General features: G+C 44.0%; 2 protein-coding genes across 2 annotated transcripts in view; one reads left to right on the forward strand and one right to left on the reverse strand.

The window, feature by feature from the left end:
• Positions 1-421: 421 nt before the first annotated feature.
• On the forward strand, positions 422-15,295 carry SMIM44 (small integral membrane protein 44). Its single transcript, XM_082257279.1, has 3 exons — positions 422-548; positions 9,481-9,727; positions 14,851-15,295. The coding sequence occupies exons 2-3, from the start codon at positions 9,484-9,486 to the stop codon at positions 15,072-15,074; spliced, it is 468 nt and encodes a 155-aa protein (XP_082113405.1). The 5' UTR covers positions 422-548; positions 9,481-9,483; the 3' UTR covers positions 15,075-15,295.
• A 3,652-nt stretch (positions 15,296-18,947) lies between these two features.
• FARSA (phenylalanyl-tRNA synthetase subunit alpha) overlaps positions 18,948-25,321 on the reverse strand; it is a 43,955-nt gene continuing 37,581 nt past the window's right edge. Inside the window, exon 13 of the mRNA XM_082252985.1 lies at positions 18,948-19,214. Coding sequence (XP_082109111.1) covers positions 19,109-19,214 — 106 coding nt within the window. The 3' untranslated portion in view covers positions 18,948-19,108. The remainder of the gene's footprint in view (positions 19,215-25,321) is intronic.

Below are 25,321 nucleotides of genomic sequence, written 5' to 3' on the forward strand. Positions count from 1 at the left end.
CCTAGACAGGAAACCAGGAAGTAACTGAAAAAATATAAAAAATGAGGATTAAAAATAATCACTGTTGATTGGGAGAGCTTGGATAAGTTCCGCTTTAAGAGGGATAATGCATTCTAACAGCACATTTAGCTTTTAATCAGCAGGAGATTCAAAAGTGATGGTATAAATCTGCGAATGCAGGAAACCCCTTTAATAGCATGCACATGTTGCGTTTAGCCGATGACATACGTCCACGTTTTAGAACCAAAATGTATTATAAAAGACTAAGGGACAATCATCAGGAGAAAAATGAAATGCTGTGGGATGCGGCATGGAGCTTTAAGCTGCAGTAACAGCTGGTAACTCTCTGGAAGGGCCCCTTTAATCTTCTGTTATATCACAGATAGCGAGTTCTGACCTGCTCCTCTGCCAGGAGGACACATTAATGAGAAAGCTCTTGTTGTTATTATAAGCAGGCTAGCTAGAGCTGGAAGGAGACCCTTCAAACATCCAACAAGCCTGGATTTACCTTCTCAAAGAATATTTTCTTATTGATTAGCAGAAAAGCAGTAAGTATTATTTTACTTGTTTCCTTGCTTGCTCGGTATACAGGGGACTCTTGCTGCCCAAAGAGGCATAATTACCCTTTGGTGCTTGTTGGGTGGCCCTTTGGGCCCCTGCAGACAGAAGTTTGCATTTTCCTTACCTAGGTGCTTACTTAGGCCAAGGAAGAAATATATTCTTTAGACTGCCTTTTGTTACACTGTATTACTTTTATCTCTACTGCCTATTCTCTTTATCATTGTTTTTTCTTTGATCATTTATAATGGATTATGCTGAGAGAAATATCACATGTGGCCCAAGCAGTTTTTTTTAAGGAGGATGTGGGGAGCACAAATGTGGAAGCATTGATTTCTAAAAGGGCTGTAACAGCAGTTACCTCTAGCAGTCTCATGTAACATGTCTCCAGTCTGAAGAATGTCTTCAGTTTTTGACCATCTCTTGTATCCTGTCTGCAGTCTCTGACCACTTCTTGTACCATGTCTGCAGTCTCTGACCACCTCTTGAAGAATGTCTGCAGTCTTCTACTATCTTTTGTACTATGCCTGCAGTCTCTGACCATCTCGTGTACCATGTCTGCAGTCTCTGACCATTTTGTGTACCATGTCTACGGTCTCTGACCATCACCTGTACCATGTCTGCAGTCTCTGACCATCTCGTGTACCATGTCTGCAGTCTCTGACCATCTCTTGTACCATGTCGGCAGTCTCTGACCATCTCGTGTACCATGTCTGCAGTCTCTGACCATCTCGTGTACCATGTCTGCAGTCTCTGACCATCTCGTGTACCATGTCTGCAGTTTCTGACCATCTCGTGTACCATGTTTGCAGTCTCTGACCATTTTTTGTACCATGTCTCCGGTCTCTGACCATCACCTGTACCATGTCTGCAGTCTCTGACCATCTCGTGTACCAAGTCTGCAGTCTCTGACCATCTCGTGTACCATGTCTGCAGTTTCTGACCATCTCGTGTACCATGTTTGCAGTCTCTGACCATTTTGTGTACCATGTCTACGGTCTCTGACCATCACCTGTACCATGTCTGCAGTCTCTGACCATCTCGTGTACCACATCTGCAGTCTCTGACCATCTCGTGTACCATGTCTGTAGTCTCTGACCATCTCGTGTACCATGTCTGCAGTTTCTGACCATCTCATTTACCATGTTTGCCGTCTCTGACCATTTTTGTACCGTGCCTATGGTATCTGACCATCACCTGTACCATGTCTGCAGTCTCTGACCATCTCGTGTACTATGTCTGCAGTCTCTGACCATCTCCTGTACCATGTCTACAGTCTCTGACCATCTCCTGTACCATGTCTTCAGTCTCTGACCATCTCCTGTACCATGTCTGCAGTCTCTGACCATCTCCTGTACCATGTCTGCAGTCTCTGACCATCTACTGTACTATGTCTGCAGTCTTTGACCACCTCTTGTAGCATGTCTTCAGACTGACAAAATCTTTTAACATGTTTGCAGTCTCTGTCCATCTCTTGTACTATATCTGCAGCCTCTGACAACCTCCCGACATCTTTTTGTAGCCTTACATTCACTAAATATTATGTTAGGCCCCTTTGATGATGTCAGGGTCCGCACTTCAGACCCCCTATATTAGGTAAGTTGATCACTACTGATAAAAAGTATATAGAGTTCCCAAGTTTCTATCTTTTGAACTCAAACTTCCCTTGTGTCCTTCTTCTGTGTTTAGGTCTCATGTATAGAACAGCATATAGAATATACCAATTAAAAAGGGAGTCTGTGAACCTTTTGTATCAGTTTTCCCCCTTTTTCCAGGGCAAAGTATTTCCTAACTGTACTGACCTACTATGTTATGTTATGGTTTACACATTGCTGGTATGTGTGACCAAGACCTGACGGGAGTCTGAGCCCATTTGGGGTGGCAGGTTGGCCCATTGGTCTTGCCTGTTAGTTATATCTCCTGGTATCTTTGCTGAATTGTTTTCTAGTTCTTTGGCTGTAATATTCAGCAGTCGATCATAACTTTCTACTTTTGCATACTGTATGCTCTTTTCATTATAAAACAAGAAAATATGGTTATAAAAAAAAGTGAGTCTGTGGGAAACACAGGAGAGATGTATTAAAGCAGAAGGTATTTGCTAATCTTCCTTCCATCACAAGTCCCAAAAATTAGAGTATATTCCTCATTTTAGCACAGTGAGCGGAGTCACGCAAATCATTCCTTTCTGACCCTGTGGCCAACTACACACCCAAACTGTCCAAACACATCCAAAATATTAAATTACCGATAGTGAGGTGAAAGTTGAAATCAGGCTTGTGTTGGATTTGGTTGCTCTGTTGATTAATAGATGGAAGGAAGGAGAGAGCTCAATGGGGAATGTGGCCAGGGGGCCAAGCTTACTATTCATCCAAAGCAGGGGTCTCCAAACCTTTTAAACAAAGGGCCAGTTTTATGTTGTTTTAGGGAGCCTGACTGTTGCCAATGGGTGTATACAATGCCCCATCCTTGGTTTTAGTGGGGGAAATGGTGTCCCATTGTTGGATTCACTGGGAATGAACAGTGCTCCATCATTGGTGTCAGTGAGAAGAATGGCACCCCATCATCAATGTTAGTGGCAATGAATAGTGTCCCATCATTGGTATCAGTGGGAGGAATAGTGCCCCATCATTGGTGTCAGTGGGAGGAATAGTGCCCCATCATTGGTGTCAGTGGGAGGAATAGTGCCCCATCATTGGTGTCAGTGGGAGTAAAATTGTCTCTAGGGCTGGGAAAAGGCAAGTACAGGGCCTCATCTAGCACCCTTGTGTAGGCTGGAGACAACTGATCCAAAGTAGCACTGTATAGGGTGGTGAATCACTGGGGCATTGCTTGACAAAACATCAGTATGTGCTTTTCAGGTTTGCATGTTTCTGCTTAAAGCATTTGTTACCCCAACACTTCATGTTTCTGCTATGTGGCTGCTGTACCATGTACTTGTATGAAACAGTATCCTGTTCTTTTTGTATTGTTTCCTTTGTGTAAAATCCATGGTGTTCCTGCCAGTCGCTCTGCTTTCCTATTAAAAACTGACCACGCTAAGCAGGAGAGCACATCGTGGTAAGTTCTCTAGCTATGCTCGGAACTCATTGTACTCTCCTCCAATAATAATAAATAAAGACTGACACGTCCCTGCTGCACAGCCATTCATTGGGAAGCTCAGCCTGCTGCTGATTCTCCCCCCCCCCCCCACCCCAGGTCTTATGCAGCTGAGAACAAAGGGAATGTGATCACTTATACAATTTTTCTCTTTTTTTCCTATATTTGTTTTTCATCGACGGACATAGCTCCAGAATCTTCTTGACCATTGGGTTATGCTGCCCCCTACAGGAGTAGGACACTAGGCAGGAAAAAGCTTTACCACCCCTATGGGGTAGTCCGAGGGGGTATACTCCCACTTCCTGCTATAGGCATTCAGTTTTGTTGCAAGCAGTGTCAGAAGAAAAATAACCCAACTCAATAAAAGGGGTAGGTGCTGTGTCCGTCGATGAATATCAGAGCAAAGGATTTTACGGTAAGACAAAAATCCAATTTTCTCTTTCGTTCATTGACGGGCACAGCTCCAGAACCTTCTTGACCATTTGGACGTTCCAAAGCAGTGGCAAAATGAGGGGTGAGAAAAACAGAGCAGAAAAAAATTCCCAAAGACTAAACCTAGCCAACCAGGTTAACATGGGGCTCAACCCGCAACAACTGGAGCTCACCTGAAAAAAACAATACACCCTCAAAGAGGCCTGCAAAACCTTGCGGCCAAAAGCAGCATCCGCAGATGCCAACACATCTACTTTGTAGAATTTTGTGAAAGTGTGCACAGACTACCAGGTGGCCGCCTTGCAAACCTGCATCACTGATGCCTGATGGTGGAAGGCCCAGGAAGCACTAAGAATGCGCCTTAACAGGGAAAGGAGGAACCTGACCCTTGATCAAATAGACCTGCACTGCCATCTGTTTGATTCATCTGGAAATGGTCGCGGCAGACGCGGCCAACCCTTTGCAAGGTCCATCCATACAAACCGACAAAAGGTTGTCGTGAGGTACATCCTGATCGCCCGAACCACATCCAAAGAATGCAAGGCAATCTCCTTAGGATTAGGACAGAGGGAAGGTAACACAATGTCTTCATTCAGATGGAAACCAGAGACAACCTTTCGAAGGAACGACTGACAAGGGCAAAGCACTCTCTGTTAACCACCAGATAAGGTGAACGACAAGACAAGGCTGCCAGCTTTGATACCCTGCGTGCAGAAGTAATTGACACGAAGAAGGCTACCTTCTGGGACAATGCATGGGAATCCCCGAGTCCGACAACCCCTTATCCTTCAGCGCCTGGCTTTCAACAGCCAAGCCGTTAAAGCCAGTGACTGTAAAGCAGGATGGAAGATCGGCCCTTGGGCCAACAGGTTTTGATCTAGTACGGCTTGTCGCTGATGTTTCTTGGTGACTCCCTCTGAGAGGGAGTCACCAAGAAACATCAGCGACAAGCCGTACTAGATCTCTGTACCAAGACCAGCGAGGCCAGTCTGGGGCCACAAAGATGACCTGAATTCCTTCTGCCTCAATCCTCCGTAGAAGTCTCTCCAGAAGTTTGAGAGGGGGAAAAGCGTATACAAGACAGTACTGGCCCCAAAGAGCCACCAGTGCATCCGTAGCGTCGGCTAGAGGATCTCAAGACCTTGCCAGAAATCTCTGCACCTTCCTGTTGAGACAGTAGTCCAACAGGTCCATCTTGGGAGTTCCCCACCGGCGACACAACTAGTGAAACACCTCCGGATTAAGAGACCACTCCCCTTGATCCAAGGCCTGTCGACTGAGGTAATTGCCTGCCAATTTTCCTTCCCCCGGAATATGCACGGCAGAGAGAGCTGGAATGAAATGTTCTGCCCACCTTAGAATGCCAGCTACTTCTCGAGCCGCAAGGACACTTTTTGTGCCCCCTTGGTGATTGACATATACCACGGCCGTGGCATTGTCCGATTGAATCTGTACTAGACACCCCTGAAGACAAACCGTTCAATGGAGCAGACAAAGCCTGATCACCCGAAGTTAGAGTACAGTGAGTGGCATCTGTGGTCACCACCGTCCAGTACAGGGGAAGGAAAGATTTTCCCTGTCGAAGAGCCGGAGAGTGAAGCCACCAGATCAAGGACCCTCTTGTACCCTGACTCAGCAGGATTAGATTGTCTAGAGACTGTGGATTCTTGTCCCACTTGGCAAGAATCTCTCTGCAGAGGTCTCGCGTGGAACTGTGCAAACGGAGCAGTCTCGAAGGTAGACACCATCAGGCCCAGCACCCGCATGCAAGTCCAGAGAGACGACCGTCTGCTGGACAACAGAAGTCGAATAGCATCCTGCAGCTTCTAGAGCTTATTCAGTGGAAGAAACACCCTGGCTTAGGCTGAGTCCAGAGTCAGACCCAGATAGTCCAACTTGGTGGACGGAACCAGAGCAGACTTCTGGAAGTTTAAAGTCCAACTGAACTCCTGCAGAGTCCGCACAGTGATGTCCAGGTTGTCCTGTAGAGCAGTCGGAGACTCTACTCACAGAAGAAGATCGTCCAGGTACCCCAGCACAGCAATCCTCCAATGTCGCAACAATCCTGGCACCAGAGCCAACACTTTTGTGATCACTCGAGGAGCTGAAGCGAGACCAAAGGGTAACGCCACGAATTGATAATGTTCCTCGCCCACGGCAAAGAGGAGAAAGCGCTGATGCCCGACGTATATCGGGATATGGAGGTAAGCGTCTATGATGATATCAATAGAGACCAGAAGATCGCCTTGATGAAGAGATGCCACCACAGAACGGATAGATTCCATCTGAAACTTCTGTACCCGCACAAAGCGGTTCAGGGATTTGATGTCCAGGATTGGACGAACTTTGCCTTCCTTTCTGGGAACAGTGAACAGGTTTAAATAAATCCCCCGAAAATGTTCCGAACTTGAACCGGTAAAATCACCCCTTGCAGTAGCAAGTCTTGTACCACACTGAAGAGACCATTCAGGCGCTCTGGGGATAAACGCAGGTTGGAAGGAAAAAAACGCTCTGGAGGATAAGACTGAAATTTGATCTTGTAGCCGGACCGAGTTCTTCCCTTCTGTGACTCCCTTAATGATTTCATCCAGGGAAGACCCAAACAAGCGATCCCCCACAAAGGGGAGATCCGCCGAGGCCTTTTTGGAAGCTTGGTCCACGGACCAGCATTTCAGCCATCCCCACTGATTTGTGACAATTTTGTCAAAATAAGCAGGAAAAGGAAAAAACTTTTCCGCTTTAGAGGATTTGCGGGTACCAAAGGTGACTGACGCAGCTGCATCCTCCATTTTTAAAGTTTTTCGCACTGATACAATCAGTGCATCCACCAGCACTTTTCATGCGCGGCTGTAGCGGAAGAGGAATCATCCTCACTATCAGAGCAATCAGGGTGCGTGGACACAGGCCCAGAAGAGTGACTCGCATCCGTGGTGGCCAGATCAGACTCAGAATCTGAGGAGACAGAGGAGGCAGTTGAAGGCGATGGACGCTTTTTGCTGGTCCTCTTTTGCAGGACCACATCAACCTTGGACACTAAGGACTCCAGAGCCTCCGCCATGGCAGGCAGGGTGAACTGGGACCCAGAAGGGTCCGCTGCCTCTAAGGTGGGATCAGGGGGTGAAATCTGCTCCAGGGACTCCATGTTAGTTAGAGAACCTCAGGGCAAAAATAGTAACAAACGCTGCCAAGTGACCCCCCGCAGCAGCACTACAAGTCTCAGCACAGCTGAATCGCTACTATAGCAGAGAGAGGAGTATCCCCACAATCACTCACTACCCCAATCAGCACAGAGCAGAGTGCAGTATGATGTACTCCATGCGGTGATCAGAAAGGAAGAGGAAGTCCAGGAGTCAGTTACTAGAGGTCCACCGCCACAATCATTGCCCCCAAGATTCCAAAAACATGGCTGCCGCTTTAGTTAATGGGAAACACTAAGAAAATGGCCGGCGGACTACACAAACATGGCAAACGTATGTACAGTCAGCTGTCCACGGCAAAACAGCAGCTGCACGCGGGGCCCTTGCGGCTCCCGGGACCCATAGGGGACATTTGCAAGTAAAGGGGGGCCCTGGCAAGAACCCCCGCCAGCACCCCATTAAACTGCCCCCCCTGGCCCCCATCGCTCCCGCTCAACACCCCACAGGTGATCTGGACCAGGTATGACCGCCCTCGGGGGGGGGGGGGGGCAGGAAAGAGGGGGGAGCTAGGTGTGGGTAGATGGGGTGGTCCATTGGGGACCCTGACATATGGGGGAAACCCAAGGTCTGACCGTCCCAGGGAGGAGCCCACGTCCACCCCGACAGGCCAGCCACCATGGAAGGGGGGACACTACTCACCATACCATTGGGTGGGCACCGCTCCAGGCAGACCACCTCTCTATCAGAGTGGGGGTGCTGCGGCCAGGAGACAGGCTGCCACTCAGGCTTTGACCAGGTTGTGTTCGCCCTTGCCAGATGTTTAGCTCGTAGGCCAGCTCCCCTTCAGTGGGGCTATGTCACGCCCGAACTAGTGCATGGCTGAGGTCTGCACACGCTCTCCCGGACTGGGGAGGCCGTAAGGATCTAGAATGTCCAGTCCGTCGCCCAGTCCAGCAGTTGATTGTAGATCTCACAGGAACAGAAAATAATAAAATAGGAAAAAAAATCAGTTTAAAAAGGAAAAAATGCAAGGACCAGAGATCCCAGCAAAGAAACCAGGTCCTTACTTCTAACTAGGCAGAAAAAAACTGAATGCCTATGGTAGGAAGTGGGAGTATACCCCCTAGGACTGCCCTATAGGCTTGGTAAAGCTTTTTTCCTGCCTAGTGTCCTACTCCTGTAGGGGGGTAGCAAAACCCAATGGTCAAGAAGATTCTGGAGCTGTGTCCATCAAAGAACAAAAGAGAAAAAGGGATTTATAATGTCCTTTTTATAGCCATATAAAAAATGTGTTGCATTTAATTTCTATTTTAAACGGAATGGGTTGTTTTACAAGGTGATTGTTTACAATCACTTTAATGTTAGTTTTACCACAAGACTATTGAAGGCTTGGCATCAGCTGCTAGATGTAGATGTAAAAAAAGACATCAAATTGAAAGTGGACCTGTTAGGATAGAAAATATGAAACTACTATTGTCTATTTGAGAAATTCAGTCTCCAGGGCTTTCATTTTGATGTTGGGTTTACTGTCTAGTGAAGTGGAACAAGCATACAGCCAGTGAAGTGAGAGCTCATAATCTGCATGCTTCTTCTGTGTCAGAGTTTTAAAGTCATCGGATCAGCAGCCTACGTGTTTCTTCGCACAGATTTCCTTTAATCCCTAGGCGTCTGAGGACTGTTTATTAATTTACACTACAACAGTAAACTTAAAAGTTTGTCTGAATTTTTGCTGGCAGCAGCAGTAGTTTTCATACGATCGATTTACAGGGTTCTCAATCATGTGATCCCCACGGCAGCCAATTATGTTGATCACCGGATATTTGTTTGCAAACAAACCATCGCGTGGGGATGTCACTGTGCCCCGCTTTTCTTATTGAATAACAGCTTCAGCTATGTAGAGTACTGAGTTACAAAAAATTATAGCGTGTATTCTGTATAATTTAATTCAAAAAGAAAAATATTCCAAGGTCCACCACAGATCTGTCTTTTGACAAAAGCACCATTTCTTCTCAACTGAACAGGAGATGGAACATTTGGACTTGATCTTCTGCCAATAGCCCAATGGAAACAGTAAGCATAAATAGTGGTTCATTTCTGGCACTATGTTGTGCGTTATGGCAGAAGTAACCCGAACAGAGATTCATATGTTGCAATAGGTAAAATAGCATCAATTTTAATAAATTCACTTGAAATAAGAAATATTGGATTCTGACAAGAAGGTCTAAAAAAAATCTAATTTTCACTTTCTTTGCATTAGGAGATGGAAGTAATGTCCAATTTGCGAACAATCAATCTCACCGGCAGCCATCACCAGGCACAATCTGCGTATGAGTTCTCGGTCTCCAATGAAAACCCTTCCTACGCAGACTACAAGCCCATGGAATATGAGCTCATCCCTCTCCCACGAGCCGTCATCTACCTGCTCATGGCTGGAGTGGTTGTGGTGGGGGCTGCTTATGCCATCGTGGGTCACCTCATTAAGGATTTAGCCCATGACATTGCAGGTAAAGGTTAAACCCATTACGTACCTGAAATATACTAATATATAGTATACAGCATGTATATCATAGTTAGCCTTACAAAAATGTGAATCCATTTTTCTGTGAAGGTTCTCATTTATCCAGGTCATGGTAGAGGTGGTGGTAATATTCACAGGCAGCTAGATATACTGTAACGTTGAAGACATTTTAGAACTCCTCTAAGCCACTACATTTATATCGCCACTACATACCCTAGCATTTATATCCACACAGGTAGCGTAGACACCTTGATCCAGGCACCATGGAATGTGCAGAAGTTAATTGTCCAAGAACAGGATGGGAGGAAAGTTGTGGAACTATGGGGTTACCTTGTTCTAGTTACATAATCCTACCCTTGGTGCCAAAATCTCCAAAATTGTTAATTTTTCAAATTACATGTCCAAAGATGTGAATTGTTGTCATCCTCCAAGGATGAAATTATGTAACTTAAACAGGGTGGTTTCCACATCTCCCATCTCAACTTCTACACTCTCCATGGTAACTGGATTAAAGCCTAACTCCATCTTTCCTTTCACTATAAGTAGTTTGTTTGGGCCAAGCTGGCCCAAATTAACTTTTCTTTACTAATTGATGTAGTGGCTGTTTGCAGTTACATACTGTACACAGCGCTGTATTTTGGAAGTGGTACAAGGACTTCCCCATCTACTGCTGGAACAAAAGCGAGTTGGACCGAGATCTTCTCAGCCATTCATAGGAAGCCTTCTATTTTTATCAATGCATACATGTGGTAGTATACTGCCATGGATTGGCGCCAGGAATAAAAAAAAATATGGTTAGTAAAACAATTTTCTGTTTTCCTGGCACCAACATAGCAGCATGCTACCACATGTATGCTGCCATGGATTTGCACCAGGAAAGGGAAATTACGATATTTATAACATTTTTCTATTAAACAGTGCTGACTAGCCATAAGAGGTTGTAAAGGAAATAGGTTGCTTGGGCCAAGCTGGCCAAAACAAAGGATTTAAAGTGAAAGAAAAGATGGAGCTAGGAGTTAAAGTGGATGTAAACCCCATTCATGAACATTGACCTGGGCACATGTATCAAGGGTGTATCATCTGAGGCTGTTCACTTCACTAGGTATATGTGAGGGTTTACATCCACTTCAAGGAGTCTGTGCTGTGTGGATATAAATGCTGGGGTATCTTCCTGACACTAATTGGAACTGAAGAAAATGGCTTGGGGAATCTACGAAACATCTTCAGCATTACAGACCAAGTCCAGTTGAATGTGGCTAACTACCACTAGCCTTCCTGTAAAAGAAATGTCTTTATTATCATGTCCATATGCTTTCAAGGGCTCATGGATATAGGGAGCTCATGATGCACTCACTTTCTAGTCAGCCGCACTACACTTGGCAATATAATTAGAAGATTATAAATTATTATGCATTGTCGGAATTATACAAAGTGAATTCTCCATAGTGCTGACTTTTTGCTCTACGAAAGGTACAAAGAAACATTTCTGAGCTGCTCAAGTGCAAAATTATACATAAACTTAACAAGTCTTAGATAGATTCCTCACATATCACAATATACAGTAACAGTGTTAATTTTTCATTTTTGGGCTCCTGCGATATGCCTAGGCTGAGCTGACATCATCAGCCTGCTGCAGGCAGGAGGAAGCATTTCCTCAGTCTTTTTACCTGCGGTGATCAGACTGCAACATTGTAAATTTTTTAGCAAGTCACAAGGCTGAAGTAGGGGCGGATCTTTATCAGACATTTATGAATACAAGCTTAATGGATATCAGAATTTAAGTGATAGTGTCATCTCTGATCTGGCATCTCAGTCCAGTGCCTTGCGAAAGTATTCGGCCCCCTTGAACTTTTCGACCTTTTGCCACATTTCAGGCATCAAACATAAAACTGTAATTTTTTGTGAAGAATCAACAAGTGGGACACAATCATGAAGTGGAACTAAATTTATTGGATATTTCAAAGTTTTCAGTTCTTTCCACAGATTCTCGATTGGATTCAGGTCTGGACTTTGACTTGGCCATTCTAACACCTGGATATGTTTATTTGTGAACTATTCCATTGTAAATTTTGCTTTATGTTTTGGATCATTGTCTTGTTGGAAGATAAATCTCCATCCCAGTCTCAGGTCTTTTGCAGATTCCATCAGGTTTTCTTCCAGAATGGTCCTGTATTTGGCTCCATCCATCTTCCCATCAATTTTAACCATCTTCCCTGTCCCTGCTGAAGAAAAGCAGGCCCAAACCATGATGCTGCCACCACCATGTTTGACAGTGGGGATGGTGTGTTCAGGGTGATGAGCTGTGTTGCTTTTACGCCAAACATAACGTTTTGCATTGTTGCCAAAAAGTTTGATTTTGGTTTCATCTGACCAGAGCACCTTCTTCCACATGTTTGGTGTGTCTCCCAGGTGGCTTGTGGCCAACTTTAACCACTTTACCACCGGAGGATTTTCCTGCTAAAAGACCAGGGTTTTTTTTGCGATTTTTTACTGCGTGACTTTAACGGACAATCGCGCGGTCGTGCGACGCTGTACCTAAACGAATTTCACGTCCTTTTTTTCCCACAAACAGAGCTTTCTTTTGGTGGTATTTGATCACCTGTGCGATTTTTTGATCACGCGCTATAAACAAAAAAAGAGCGTAATTTTTACAAAAACAACAATATTTTTCACTTTTTTTTATATGAAATTCCCCCCAAAAAAAATGTAAAAATCAAAATTTTTTAAAATTTTCGGTCAATTTGTTTTACGCTACCTATGTTTGGTAAAAAAAAAAAAAATCGCAAAAAGCGTATTTTGATTGGTTTGCGCAAAAGTTATCGCGTTTACTAACAAAGGGAAAGATTTTTGTCATTTTTGGTGTTTTTTTTTTTAACGAGTAATGGCGGCGATCTGCGATTTTTTTTGCGGTACTGCGACATTGCGGCGGACAGATCGGACCCTTGACTGACATTTTTGACACTTTTGGGGTTACCAGTGACATTACTGCAGTAATCAGTGCTATATATATGCACTGTTACTGCAAAAATGACACTGGCAGGGAAGGGGTTAACAGTATTGGACAGGGAGGGGTTAAGTGTGTCCTAGGGGCGTGTTTCTAACTGTGCAGGGACAGGTCTACTAGTGTAAAAACAAAGATCAACAGTTCTACATAGTAGAACTGTTTGATCTTCACTTTTACACAGGGAGAACTGACAGGCGGCTTGTTTACATAAGCCGCTCTGTCTTTCTCCCGCTGTACCGGCGATCGTAGTGTGACCGGCGGACATCAGGTCCGCCAGTCACACTCCCGCACTCCTCCGTGAACGAGCCGAGGCGGGCGCGCGCCTCAGCGGGCGTGCGCCCGCCCGCTATTGGCTCTGGAAGGAGTGACAGGCGAGCGACGTAGACCTACGTCACTCTGCCTGGCCGGGGCCGACTGCCGCAGTAAATATACTGTGCGCAGTCGGCAAGCGGTTAAACAACACTTTTTATGGATATCTTTAAGAAATGGCTTTCTTCTTGCCACTCTTCCATAAAAGCCAATTTGTGCAGTATACGACTGATTGTTGTCCTATGGACAGAGTCTCCCACCTCAGCTGTAGATCTCTGCAGTTCATCCAGAGTAATCATGGGCCTCTTGGCTGCATCTCTGATCAGTCTTCTCCTTGTATGAGCTGAAAGTTTAGAGGGACGGCCAGGTCTTCGTAGATTTGCAGTGGTCTGATACTCCTTCCATTTCAATATTATCGCTTGCACAGTGCTCCTTGGGATGTTTAAAGCTTGGGAAATCTTTTTGTATCCAAATCCGGCTTTAAACTTCTCCACAACAGTATCTCGGACCTGCCTGGTGTGTTCCTTGTTCTTCATGATGCTCTCTGCCCTTTAAACGGACCTCTGAGACTATCACAGTGCAGGTGCATTTATACGGAGACTTGATTACACACAGGTGGATTCTATTTATCATCATTAGTCATTTAGGTCAACATTGGATCATTCAGAGATCCTCACTGAACTTCTGGAGAGAATTTGCTGCACTGAAAGTAAAGGGGCTGAATAATTTTGCACGCCCACTTTTTCAGTTTTTTATTTGTTAACAAAGTTTGAAATATCCAATAAATTTCGTTCCACTTCATGATTGTGTCACACTTGTTGTTGATTCTTCACAAAAAATTACAGTTTTATATCTTTATGTTTGAAGCCTGAAATTAGGGAAAAGGTCGCAAAGTTCAAGGGGGCCGAATACTTTCGCAAGGCACTGTAGATTCTGTCCCTAAATGATGCCTGAATGAAGATAGCATGTTCTCAACACGCAAACTAGAAATAGCACCACTGTCAGGTATTTATTACTGGCTTAGTGTCACCAGGGAAGAGGGTAAATTTCCAAAAAGGGACATCAGTTTCAGCAAAGATTCTTAAAGGTGGGATTTTCCTTAATTTTCTGAGATATTTATTCTCACGTCTTGATGTGTTTTCTGGACAGGAAGTGAATAGAAATCTCCCCAGTGGGGACACAGACAATAAAAACCTAAGAGATGTTCTAACATTTATCTACACCAGGGATCCTCAAACTACAGCCCTCCAGCTGTTGCGGAACTACATGTCTCATGAGGTATTGTAAAACTCTGACATTCACAGACATGACTAGGCATGATGGGAATTGTAGTTCCTGAACAACTGGAGTGCCATAGTTTGAAGATCCCTGATCTACACTATTCAAAACTAGATGAAAAGCTTTGTATAGTGCTTCATGTTGCCATGTGATTTAGGCTACATGCACACTGGATGCTTAGCAAACGTGTGTCAAATATCTGCATTTTCGGGGGCCTGGGAACTCCTAGAGGTTCCCCTTTTTAGGACTGTATGCATTCAGGATGCAGAATTCCTGCAGTTTTGGGGATAAGTCACTAAGTAATCACAGCCCTAAATGCAAGTACAACTTGGTACAGCATTTAGCCGCCGTGTATTTCAGTGTGTTTTGACAGGCTGATGGAAACTGCACCTGTATCACTTGGGTGCTGCAAACTCAGTGTGTATTAGGCCTTACTTGTGCAAAGTGGAATGACCATGTGATGGTTCAAGGGTCGTCAAAATGAAAATTAATGACATTTTTTTTTTATCTGTTTAAAGATTGCATCTTAGGACCTCACATGGAAAGTAAAAGTCACTTAGTTCATGATCCAAGATCCACACGTCCTCTACTGCCACTACCAACTGAAAGAATGGATGTGTACTGCTTGCCCAGTCAGCCTGAGGTCTGCATATCCATCTCAAAAAGCAGCGAGAACCTTTACCTGCCAGCATCATACGGAGGAAACCTTGGCCTGCGGAAAGCCTCATTCCAAAGCATCTGAAGGCCCGGGACCTGGTACTTACTGCTGTGTGTAGTATATTCTTACTAATGACTGATGGGAGTATGAACACAATACCCAAAAGCCCTTGACTCAGGCGAAGTCTCCAATTCTGGTGCTTGGGAGTGCAGGCACATTGATATAAGCAATCAACAGCAACTTTATCTAGGACAGTCTAGAGTGCAAGGCAAAGGAGGCACTCCCCAGAAGTTGACCACGACTCCATCAGCTGATGCAGGCCATGTATTGTAGATCTACCCACAGTTTCTATCTTGGTGGCTGCATGTATGAGTGTCAGGAAGATGATGAAGCACAACATTTTAGTCCCTCTCTAAGGCTAATTCAGCTAGAATATTGTAAAATGTTATTTTTACATCAAGAGGTCTTAACCAGAAGCCATTTTGCTCTTAGCCACCGAGGTGCCATTTTGTTACTCAATTGCTGTGGATGAGCAAATACAACAGGCAACTGACTACTTTCACAAATGTTTTAGAGATATGAAAGCTTTTCATTATTGAATCAGCAGCAAGCACAGGGTCAAAGATGGGGGAAGGGATCCAAACATGCCATATATATATATATATATTTTTTTTTTTTCCACACAACATATAAAAAGTACATGAAAATCAAACTGAAACGTTTACATATATATTTATGACAATACCCTTTAAAAAAAAAAAAAAAAAAAATCTATTTTTTTTACTTCATGTAAAAATTGCACTTTATTTAAATTGGAGCCACCCCACCCCCATAGTTCAATCTAAGCTATACTGATGGGGCTTTTTTTTTTTTTTGGTGATTCATCAAGCCAATAAAAACACTAGCAAATAATTGCTAAAAGTTGCAACTGCATATTAGTCGATACGAGTTGATGGTAGTTAGGGGGTGGATTTGGGAGCACAATATAGATTCACCTGATGCCAGCCAGCGCAATACAGGAAGAAAGGTAAAAAAAAAAGGGGGGGGAGAGAAGGGGGGCAGTTTTAAGGCAGTAAGAGAACATTTTGAAGTGTATAATAACTCAAGAACAGGAGTTTCCATATTTCAGCTTATCAGTTCTTATATATGATTGCCACGTTCATAATTTACCTGGTGATCCTGCAAGTAACACTCTTCTTGTCCTAGGGTGACAACAGTCACTCAACCTACAGTATCTATGGAGGATCGAGGCTGTCCTCCAAGAGCAGGACTACAGAAAACCCCCTTCCTCCATAACATAGATAGGAGGTGTTCTGTAGTCTATGGAGAGAACTGGGAACACAATTCCTTATAACAAAGCAGATTTGATTTCTGGCAGGAGCAACAGGTATGTTTTGCACTTCTCAAACAGTTATAACAAAACACTTTAAATTGGATATTTAAGAGACTAAAAAAGAGAAAATAAAATAAGTTAAATTGTTAAAGATTTAAACAAACTTTGAGAGTTGTAGCCTGTAACACAAAAAAATAGGGGCTTAAATCAGAACATAAATTAACATAATTTTTTTTTTTTTTAATTAATGTGTAAATAAGTTATATAGTACAGTCATAGTACTGATGCTAGCGCTGCATAAATTTGATTTGCAATATAGTACAGTCAAGCCATCCTTAACTAGGGGTTACTTGATCTATGGCTGATTGACCTCCCGTTTCACGGTGCCTTCACAGTTTTGCAATATGGCACCACTGTTCTTTTTCAGTGTCTTCAAAGGGGGCATTCTTCACACTAACCACCAATACAAGGTGCATTTTTCCCACTGACCCTTGATGAATTGGTTTTAGCAGGGGTTTCCCTAGACCTAAAAAATCATTACAAGGATTCATTGGCAGTGGAAAGATTGAGAAAGACTTTTAATGGGTATGATGCGCAAAGAAAATGAAGTGAGTCGCATCTGTATCTTGAATACAATTACATAATGGGAAAGTCATCTGTTCAGCGATCAGTCTCCAAACTAACAAATTAGTTGCTAGGGATATAGGGAGCTTGACAAAGATATTACAAATCTCCCATGTAACTAATGCCTCGTACACACGCAACGATTATCGGCCGACCGATCGTCCGACTTTTGTCCAGAGTGGTGTTTTGTTGGTTGGAATGTGCCTAGACTGCACACGAATTTTCTCGGCCAACAAAAACCAACTTCAGAAGTGATGTCATGTGCTGGTTTACTTTCCGTGTGTTTCTTCTTCTCTAAGCATGCCCAGTCTTGCTCATCAGATTTTTGTCTGCCGAAATCTGTACTGACTGACGGAAAATCGCCCGTTCTGGTAACGGCCAACAAAAATTTTATAGCATGCACACCAGATTTTTTTCGGCCGAAAAGTCGGAAGCATCATACTAACAAGCTGACAATCGGCCAAATCGGACGTTGGCCGAAAATTCCTGGCCAATAATCGATGCGTGTGTACGAGGCATTAGGCACACATACACACACTAGCCGAATTAATTTATATATTTTTTTAAATGACAATTTAGGTGCAATAAATGCCAAATTAGTTGAAAGTTGTTTCTTGCTGTAGCTGACATATACCATGTATAGATTTGTTCTATAAATAAAAGGAACTTCTTAGCCTATTGTGGATGGAGTGTGTGATTTTTGTCTACTAACCAACCTTTGTGCCAGTATATTAAAAAAAAAAAAAAAAAATGCAGGAAATGTAACAACTGATACACCGCAATGATTATGCCTCAAGGATTACTAAGGGCCCATTTAAATTTGTGCTGTGTGTTAATATGTTATTATGTTGGTTATTACGTGTGTTGAGGTAGCCCATTGAAATGAATGGGCTGCCAGTGCACCTCCATGTGCTCGAAATCAGAAGTTTTTTTTTTCTGTAACTTAATGCACTATTATGCAACGCAATTGCCTTTGTGCATTGGGATACCATTTAAAAAAAAATAAATTGCCACTGCAAACACATAACACGCATTGCTGCACATTACCGCAATATGAACGTTTAAATGGGCCCTCGATCAGTACACTTAACTTGCAGTTTGCTTCCATTGGTGTTTCAGTTTCTCCCCATCCAAGAACTTACCAGTATGTTACAAGTTATGTGATCAATGGACTCAAAAAGGGACCAAAAGGGAGTCTGGCATGAGAAATGAAATACAAAACACAACACCCATTTACTGATAAATGATCTCTTTATTGCAGCTGGTTGTATCTAATCTGCAAGAATAGTAGTAAAACTGTTGATGTTTTCTGTATTCCCATTGTTAATGTAAAGCAGACACAAGACTTTAGAGTTTGCCCTCTTTCAGGTGTGAATTGTTAAAAGTCCAGGAGAGTATGTAAATAAATAGGTGTCTTTTGTTATATAAAAAACATTTTTACGATCTGGTTCTTAGAAAAAGGAGTGGTATATAATCTCGATATTTATAAAATATGGGTAATATGGTGGCGTTTTCAGACATGGTCACTCTATGATTTCTGAATAGGCGTACACCAAGACTGGCGATTGATGGACTTATACCTTCTACATGTCCTTCAATTCATTGTTGAAACTCTGTTCTTCCCAAATCATGCCAACTGATGGAAGCAGCATGTGTGGTGAACAGGTGTTCACAAGGGTGCCTGCTGTCTTATGGGCTGAATGAGAAAAACCGATTGATTCCCACCAACAATGCTAACAGCATGGATGGAGGAATCTACACTGCCGCTATTGTACTCAGCCACAGCACTTGTAGCTGCCTGTTTACCCGAACAGTGACTGCATCTGCTGGGATACAGTAACTGTTTGGCCAACAATTTCGCAACCGGCTCCATCAAATTTTGTTGAGCCAGGTGATGCTAAAAGGGCCACCCATGGCTCAAATTTGGACTGATGAAGCAGGAAAACTACAGGTCAAATAAACCTGGAAGCAAGCTGCATTTGTCCATCGACACAAATCTAGAGTAAAGCCCAGCAACCCAAGGAAGACACAGGGAAGTCAGAGGAACAGGTATATGTGGTACTTTTTTTTTTTTTTTTTTTAACTGTACAGAGCCCAATACATTCTAATAATACTCTTCCTTCTGATGTTGGTACAAAACGTAACTAATCCTGCTAAGTTATTACGAATCCAGGCGGCATATCGGACTGTCGTACACCATCTGTAGATTGACTTTGTGCCCCACCAGCTCTCGAATGTTGTTAATGCCATACTTGATCATCGTTGGCCTGAAACAAAGATAGAAATCACACAGTCAGAGTGTACATATACACACATAGTAGGGAAGATAATTATTTCATCCCCTACAGATTGGTATAAAAAAAAAAAAAAATTATATATATATATATATATATATATATATATATATATATATATATATATATATATATATACATATATATACACACACACACACACACACACACACACACACACACACACACATGCGATCCGATTCTGGGGCCAAAAAAAAAGGGTCCTGCACGATTTTGGTATGGATGCGAAGCGGCTTGAGCCATACAGAATGATGGCTCAAATATCACTGCTGAAGAATCACATCTGATTTGAACAGGAATGTGGTGCGATTCCTGTTCAAAATAGCATGTGATGCCCGCACTGCACAAGTGCGAACCGACACTCAAAGATAATTCTTTTAATATCAGCATGCAACTGCAGTACTGACATTTCTATTTACAATCAAAACGTTGTACAAAGTGGAAGTCACACTTTAAAGCACATAATCTAACTGCACTGCTGATGACCCTTCTGAGATCCATCACACACGCATCTATAGGAGTCATAAAACAGAACAGGTCGCATGTGTTTGTTTACATGTGCAGAAGTGGAGCATGTCTCTAATGAGGGCACAGTCACCCGTCTACAGGGATTAGGTTGTCGGGATTAAACATAGGACAGGCTAATCAGCAGCCAGGCTGTTCATTATATCAACAGTGACACTGAAGGTAATCCAATCAGTTTGCGACTCCTCACCTGACTCTTGCTGCATTGTCATGCTGGCAATATGAACATTAGCCTAACCTATTCTCCGCTTTATTGTCCCAATGCCTGGAAGCTTGCCTTGAAAGCTGGTCTAAATTTTTTTGGATTTTTGTTGGGAATGTTGCTTCAAAATGAGTCAAGCAGGAAAGTCGAGACCGCTTCAGATTTCAGGATCATGCTTTAAGCACATGCTGGGGGAAATAAAGCTTCTTGTGCCGTCATAATGGCTCAGGAAACAGGTGCGAGTCACGTGTACCATATTACCAAAGCTCCTTTCTCTGATGATATGTAGGCATGTTAACCATGGCAGATGCAGGGAGGAGCCTTATGCCCACGCCATGCTTTAATTCCCACAATAGATCCTTTGATCATAGTAGAGATTGGATTGGCTCTAGCCAACTATTTGCTAAGTAGGATGGGATTATTGCATTGGTAAAAATGACCAGTAGACTGCATGAACATAAAACCGCTCTCTGGTCTAAAGGATCCCTAAAGGAGAAGTTCACTTTAGAAAATAATAAACGTTTGCAGGTAAAAAAATGTGTATTTTTTTTTTTTTTGGAGCCTGTAAAGCATTGCACCAGCGATCAGCAGATGCTGCCAGGCGGAGCCGTGCTTGGCCACTTTTTTTGTGACAGCTAGTGGAGCCAAGAAGATCCCTGCTGGCTGTCATATCGGGGAGGTCTGTTCATAACATGTTACACCCTGAACATGGGTGTAACATGTAATAGATTATGAAAGGTGAACTTCTCCTTTAATGTAGAACTTTAGGCAAAACGTTCCCCCCCCCCCCCCCCCCATTTGGGATAGAGTAAGGGAGGGTTATAACCCTGTCAGATTTTTTTTTTCCCACTATCAGTGTTTTCATTTTGGAGACTTTCCTTCACTTCCTGTCCCATAGCCAAACAGAAAGTGAGAGGAAATCCCTGCAAACTAAGGGAATCCCTTGAGGACCCACAGGTCACCAGAACTAGTGTTCTTATTGGAAGATTTCCCCTCTATTACTTTTCTGGGGACAACCCAAAATTTGGGATTTCTTCTATTAGTTTCAATGAGAATAGTAAACAGGAAAATAGAGAGGGTGAATCTCCTTAAGAGGGAGCACAGACAGCAATAACAACTGGCGTTCTAATCTAGTCCTCTATAAAAAAAAAAAAAAAAAAAAGTGCCTTTAATTTGTACTTTAAGGCCTGGTTCACACCTATGCAGGTTGTGGTTTATGTGTTTTCCACATGCGTCTTTATTGCGTTTTTAGGAGGTGCCTTTTGTCTTGTGAGAGAAACCAGCAAAAAACGCAAACACTGCGTTTTTGATGCATTTCCATTAGGGTCTATGGAACCACATGAAAATGAAGGTTCTGCCAGTGCTACTTTATATAGTCAGACACTCCCCGGTGTGGCTGCCAAGATCCCTATTCAAACATTTTGACTCTCATGACCACATTCCTTTGGTCCCCACACCCAGCTAGGTTTAGTAGGAAACTGCTCTGTAGACCCTGGACACAAAGGGGCTTGGCCTGCCCTGGCTTTTTTCTGTATTTTGTGGCAGCTATGCTGGTCCAGGCTCACGGGTGGCTAGTCTCTAACAAAACCAACGCATCAGTGGTCCTGGAGTAGGCTTTCGCAGGGTCTTACGAGACCCTGTGCAACACCCTCTATAAAAGGGACTGCAAACATTTTATCGCACCCTGACCACATCCATGAGAACGGTGGTCAGGGCTTGGCAACTTATCATTACAGTACCTAATCAAAAAGTAGCGGTCTGGTCCCCGAATACTCTGCTATGGTTCAAGCAGCATCTACCGGAGTTTCATTCCATCCCAGACCCAGCCTTGTGGGCGGGCAAAGGGGTGAAAACATTAGCGGACATTTGGGAGGGGGAATCCTTGTTTACTTTTGATAGACAAAATTAAATCAAATTAAAAACAAATTTCAACTCCCTAACTCCTCCTTTAGATATTTACAGCTTCGGCATGCACACCAGGTACAATTTCGAAGACCCATAGTTAGCTTTGAGCAGGATAAGCTTGAAACACTTCTGGGAGATGATACCCTCCGATAAGTTGTAAACAGGCACAAACAAATCAAAAACCTGCAGACTGTCAGCTGATGAAAAAGGAACGGCATAACAGCTAAGCAAGCATGATATCTTCAGTAACAGCCAATCTCAATGCGTTTTGTCATCGGGACGTCTTCCCAGGAGCAGACCGAACGTCAGATACCATATAGTAATCTCTCTCACTATGCTTGTTCATTTTTTTTTTTTTTTGAGAGATTTTATAGCAGGAAATAATTTTTTTTTTCTTTCCCCAAAAATTTTAGGTCTTTTGTCGTTTATATAATAAATAAAAAACCCATTGGTGATCAAGTACCACCAAAAAAAAAAAAAAAAAAAAAGAAATGGTATACATTTCATTTTCATATATTGTTGCATGTGACAGGGCAATTACCAATTAAAATACCGCAGTGCTAAATAGCAAAACATTTTGTGGTCACGAAGGGGTAAAATCTTCTGGAGCTCAAGTAGTTAAGCTGGCCAAACATGGATCGAAATTTGGATGGTTCAGCAGAGACCAAGCCAAATTTAGATCCATGTTTGGCTACTGTGGTTGAACAGAAGTCAATCTGCTGTGCTGGTTAGAGTATTCTGATGGTGGGGGAGTCTCCTCGGTGCCAGAATACAAGAACATAGCGGGGAGGATTCCACAATCCACCCCAAAAGGTGTGGAAAGGGAAATCGGGTCAGTTTTTCAAACAGACTGACTCATGTATGGCCAGTCTTACCTCTAGCCTACAAGAAAGCGGTTGTTAAATGCTGCAGGCACCTCATTTTCAGAGGCTCCAGGGCTGCAGCTATTGAAAAAGTCAGTGGGAAATAATGGGATTTTTTACTTACCGTAAAATCCATTTCTCTGATGTTCACTAACGGACACAGCTCCTGATCTTAACCATTGGGTTATACTGCCCCCTACAGGAGTAGGACAGTAGGCAGAAAAAGGTCGGGCTATGCCTATAGGCAGTCCCAGGGGGTATACTCCCTCTCCCTGCTATAGGTACTCAGTTTCGTTAAAAGCAGCGGAAAAGAAATTCCCAAGGCTAACTATAGCCAACCAGGTAAACAGGGGCTCAACCAAAACAACAACTGGAGCTCACCTGAAAAAAAAAAAAAAAAAAAAAAAACACAATACACCCTCAAAGAGGACCAGGTCCTCTAAACAGCAGCCTGCAAAAACTTTGCGGCCAAAGGAAGCATGCGCAGATGCCAACACATCCACTTTACAGAACTTTGTGAAAGTGTGCACCGATGACCAGGTCGTTGTCTTGCAAACCTGCGTCACTGACGCCTGACGGAAAGCCCAGGAGGCACCGGGTACCCGAGTAGAAGGCGCCTTGTCAGGAAAAGGACACCGGCACAGTCTGATCACTCGGAGCTCCAAGATAATAATCAGTAGTCTGGACTCTTCCACTGTCCAGATCTCCTGAGCAGAAAATTTGCAGAGGACGCCTCCCCAACCGGACAGGCTGACATCCGTGGTGACCACTGTCCAATACAAGGATAGGGAGGATTTGCCCAGCTGAAATGCCGAAGAACGAAGTCACAATATCAGGAAATCTTGTTTCCCGGCTCAGCCGTGTCCGATTGTCCAGAGACTGCGGATTCTTGACTCATTTGGCCAGAATCTCCCTGCAGGGACCTCTTATGGAAAACCTAGCCCACTCAGTCAGAGCCTACGACACCAGGGCAATGGTGGAAATCGGCCTCGGTGCTGACCCAGCCAGGGTGTACAAATTGCGGGCCACAGCCTCCACCTCCGTTAGCCGGGTCCTTAAAGCCTGGTCTTCTTCAACATGAATCATGGCTGCCTTGTTTTTTTCTGGAAAACATAAGGTCCACCACCAGTGGAACTGTCCACTTCTTAAAAAAGGTACTCCTCATAGGGGTATCGCCTAGCAACTCGCTTCGGGACCCCCAAGGGGACGCTTTGGTCGTCCCCACTCTTCATTGACATTTCTGTCAAAATAGGAGGGGAAAGGGAACTCCTTTGCCACTCTGAATGGCTTGTGAGTGCCAAATGGAACCTGCGCCTCCGTCGCAGCCGCGTCCACCAGCGCCTTTTCATGTGCGGTTGCAGAAGCGGAGGAATCATCCTCACTATGAGGATTTCGGGAGTGTGGTAGCAGACCCAGCAGGGTGACCCACGTCTGCCGAATCAGATTTGGGATCTGAGGAGACAGATGAGGCAGAAAAAGGCCAGGGGGGGCTTTATGCCTGCTGGAACAGCCTGTCCAACTCGGATACCCATTGCTCCTGGGGCCGCTCTCCCAGGAATGCCATCCGCAACTCCTGTTGGTCACTGGCCTGTGGCCCTGGGGTTGGAAAGCACTTGCCCTGGTACATACGAGCAAGCTGGAGGGCTCTACCCGAATATGCTTTCTGAGCTCCAGGTATTGATCCGCAGACACAGTCCTGGGGTATACTGAAAGGGTGATCTGCAGCACCCCCTCGAACTCTGATGCCAGGTCCATATCTCCGTTGGGTCGACCAAAGTCTGCTATCCCGATCTTGGATCCCGGTGGAGGTTTGGATATCCCAGACTGCAGGAAACATCCCACAGCTTGCCACCAATGTAATGGTCTCCGGACACCCCGACTGGGTATCTCCACCAAGAAGCTGCTTCCTAAGCTCTGGAACACGAGATCCGTGAATCTGGCTATAGTTACCCCAAGAACTCGACAGTACAAGTTTTGGAGTGAACAAGAATGAAAACCGTTTATTCAAAACACAGACACAAAGAGATATACACTTTGGGACAATCCCCCCTCTCCCTTAGCAGCCAATCCACATACACATATACATCCCATAATGGGTTGATCTTAGGGCAGACAGAAACAATAGAACAATGGAATACAGGTACTTGATAACAACAAACCCCACCTCACTATCTAGCAAGGGTCTATGAGACAATCCTGCAATATTCTAGCAATCTGAAAAGTCAAATTGTCTAGCTCCATGTATCTCTTAAAGGAACATTGTCCAGACATATTATTGTCCCAAATGAAAGAGGCCATTCACTCTCAACACAAACACATACAGAACCCAGGATAACACGAAATGCGGTAAGGTTGTACAGCGAGTCTGATTAGTGCAGACCCGACTGGGGTTCTTGGTCACCCTGTGCCCCCATAAGAGGGGTCGGGGAAGCTGGACAAGAAGATTCCTGACCTCTCTAAAGTAATCTGGGTTCCACGAGCCCCCCAGCCAAAGTGACTCCTGTCACAAACCCTTTGCCCAAAAGCCACCTCCACCCGGGGCACAAGGGACTCCAGGACTGCTG

Source organism: Pelophylax lessonae (assembly GCF_965119305.1).
Source record: "Pelophylax lessonae genome assembly, chromosome: 4".
In the NCBI taxonomy this organism is placed as follows: domain Eukaryota; kingdom Metazoa; phylum Chordata; class Amphibia; order Anura; family Ranidae; genus Pelophylax; species Pelophylax lessonae.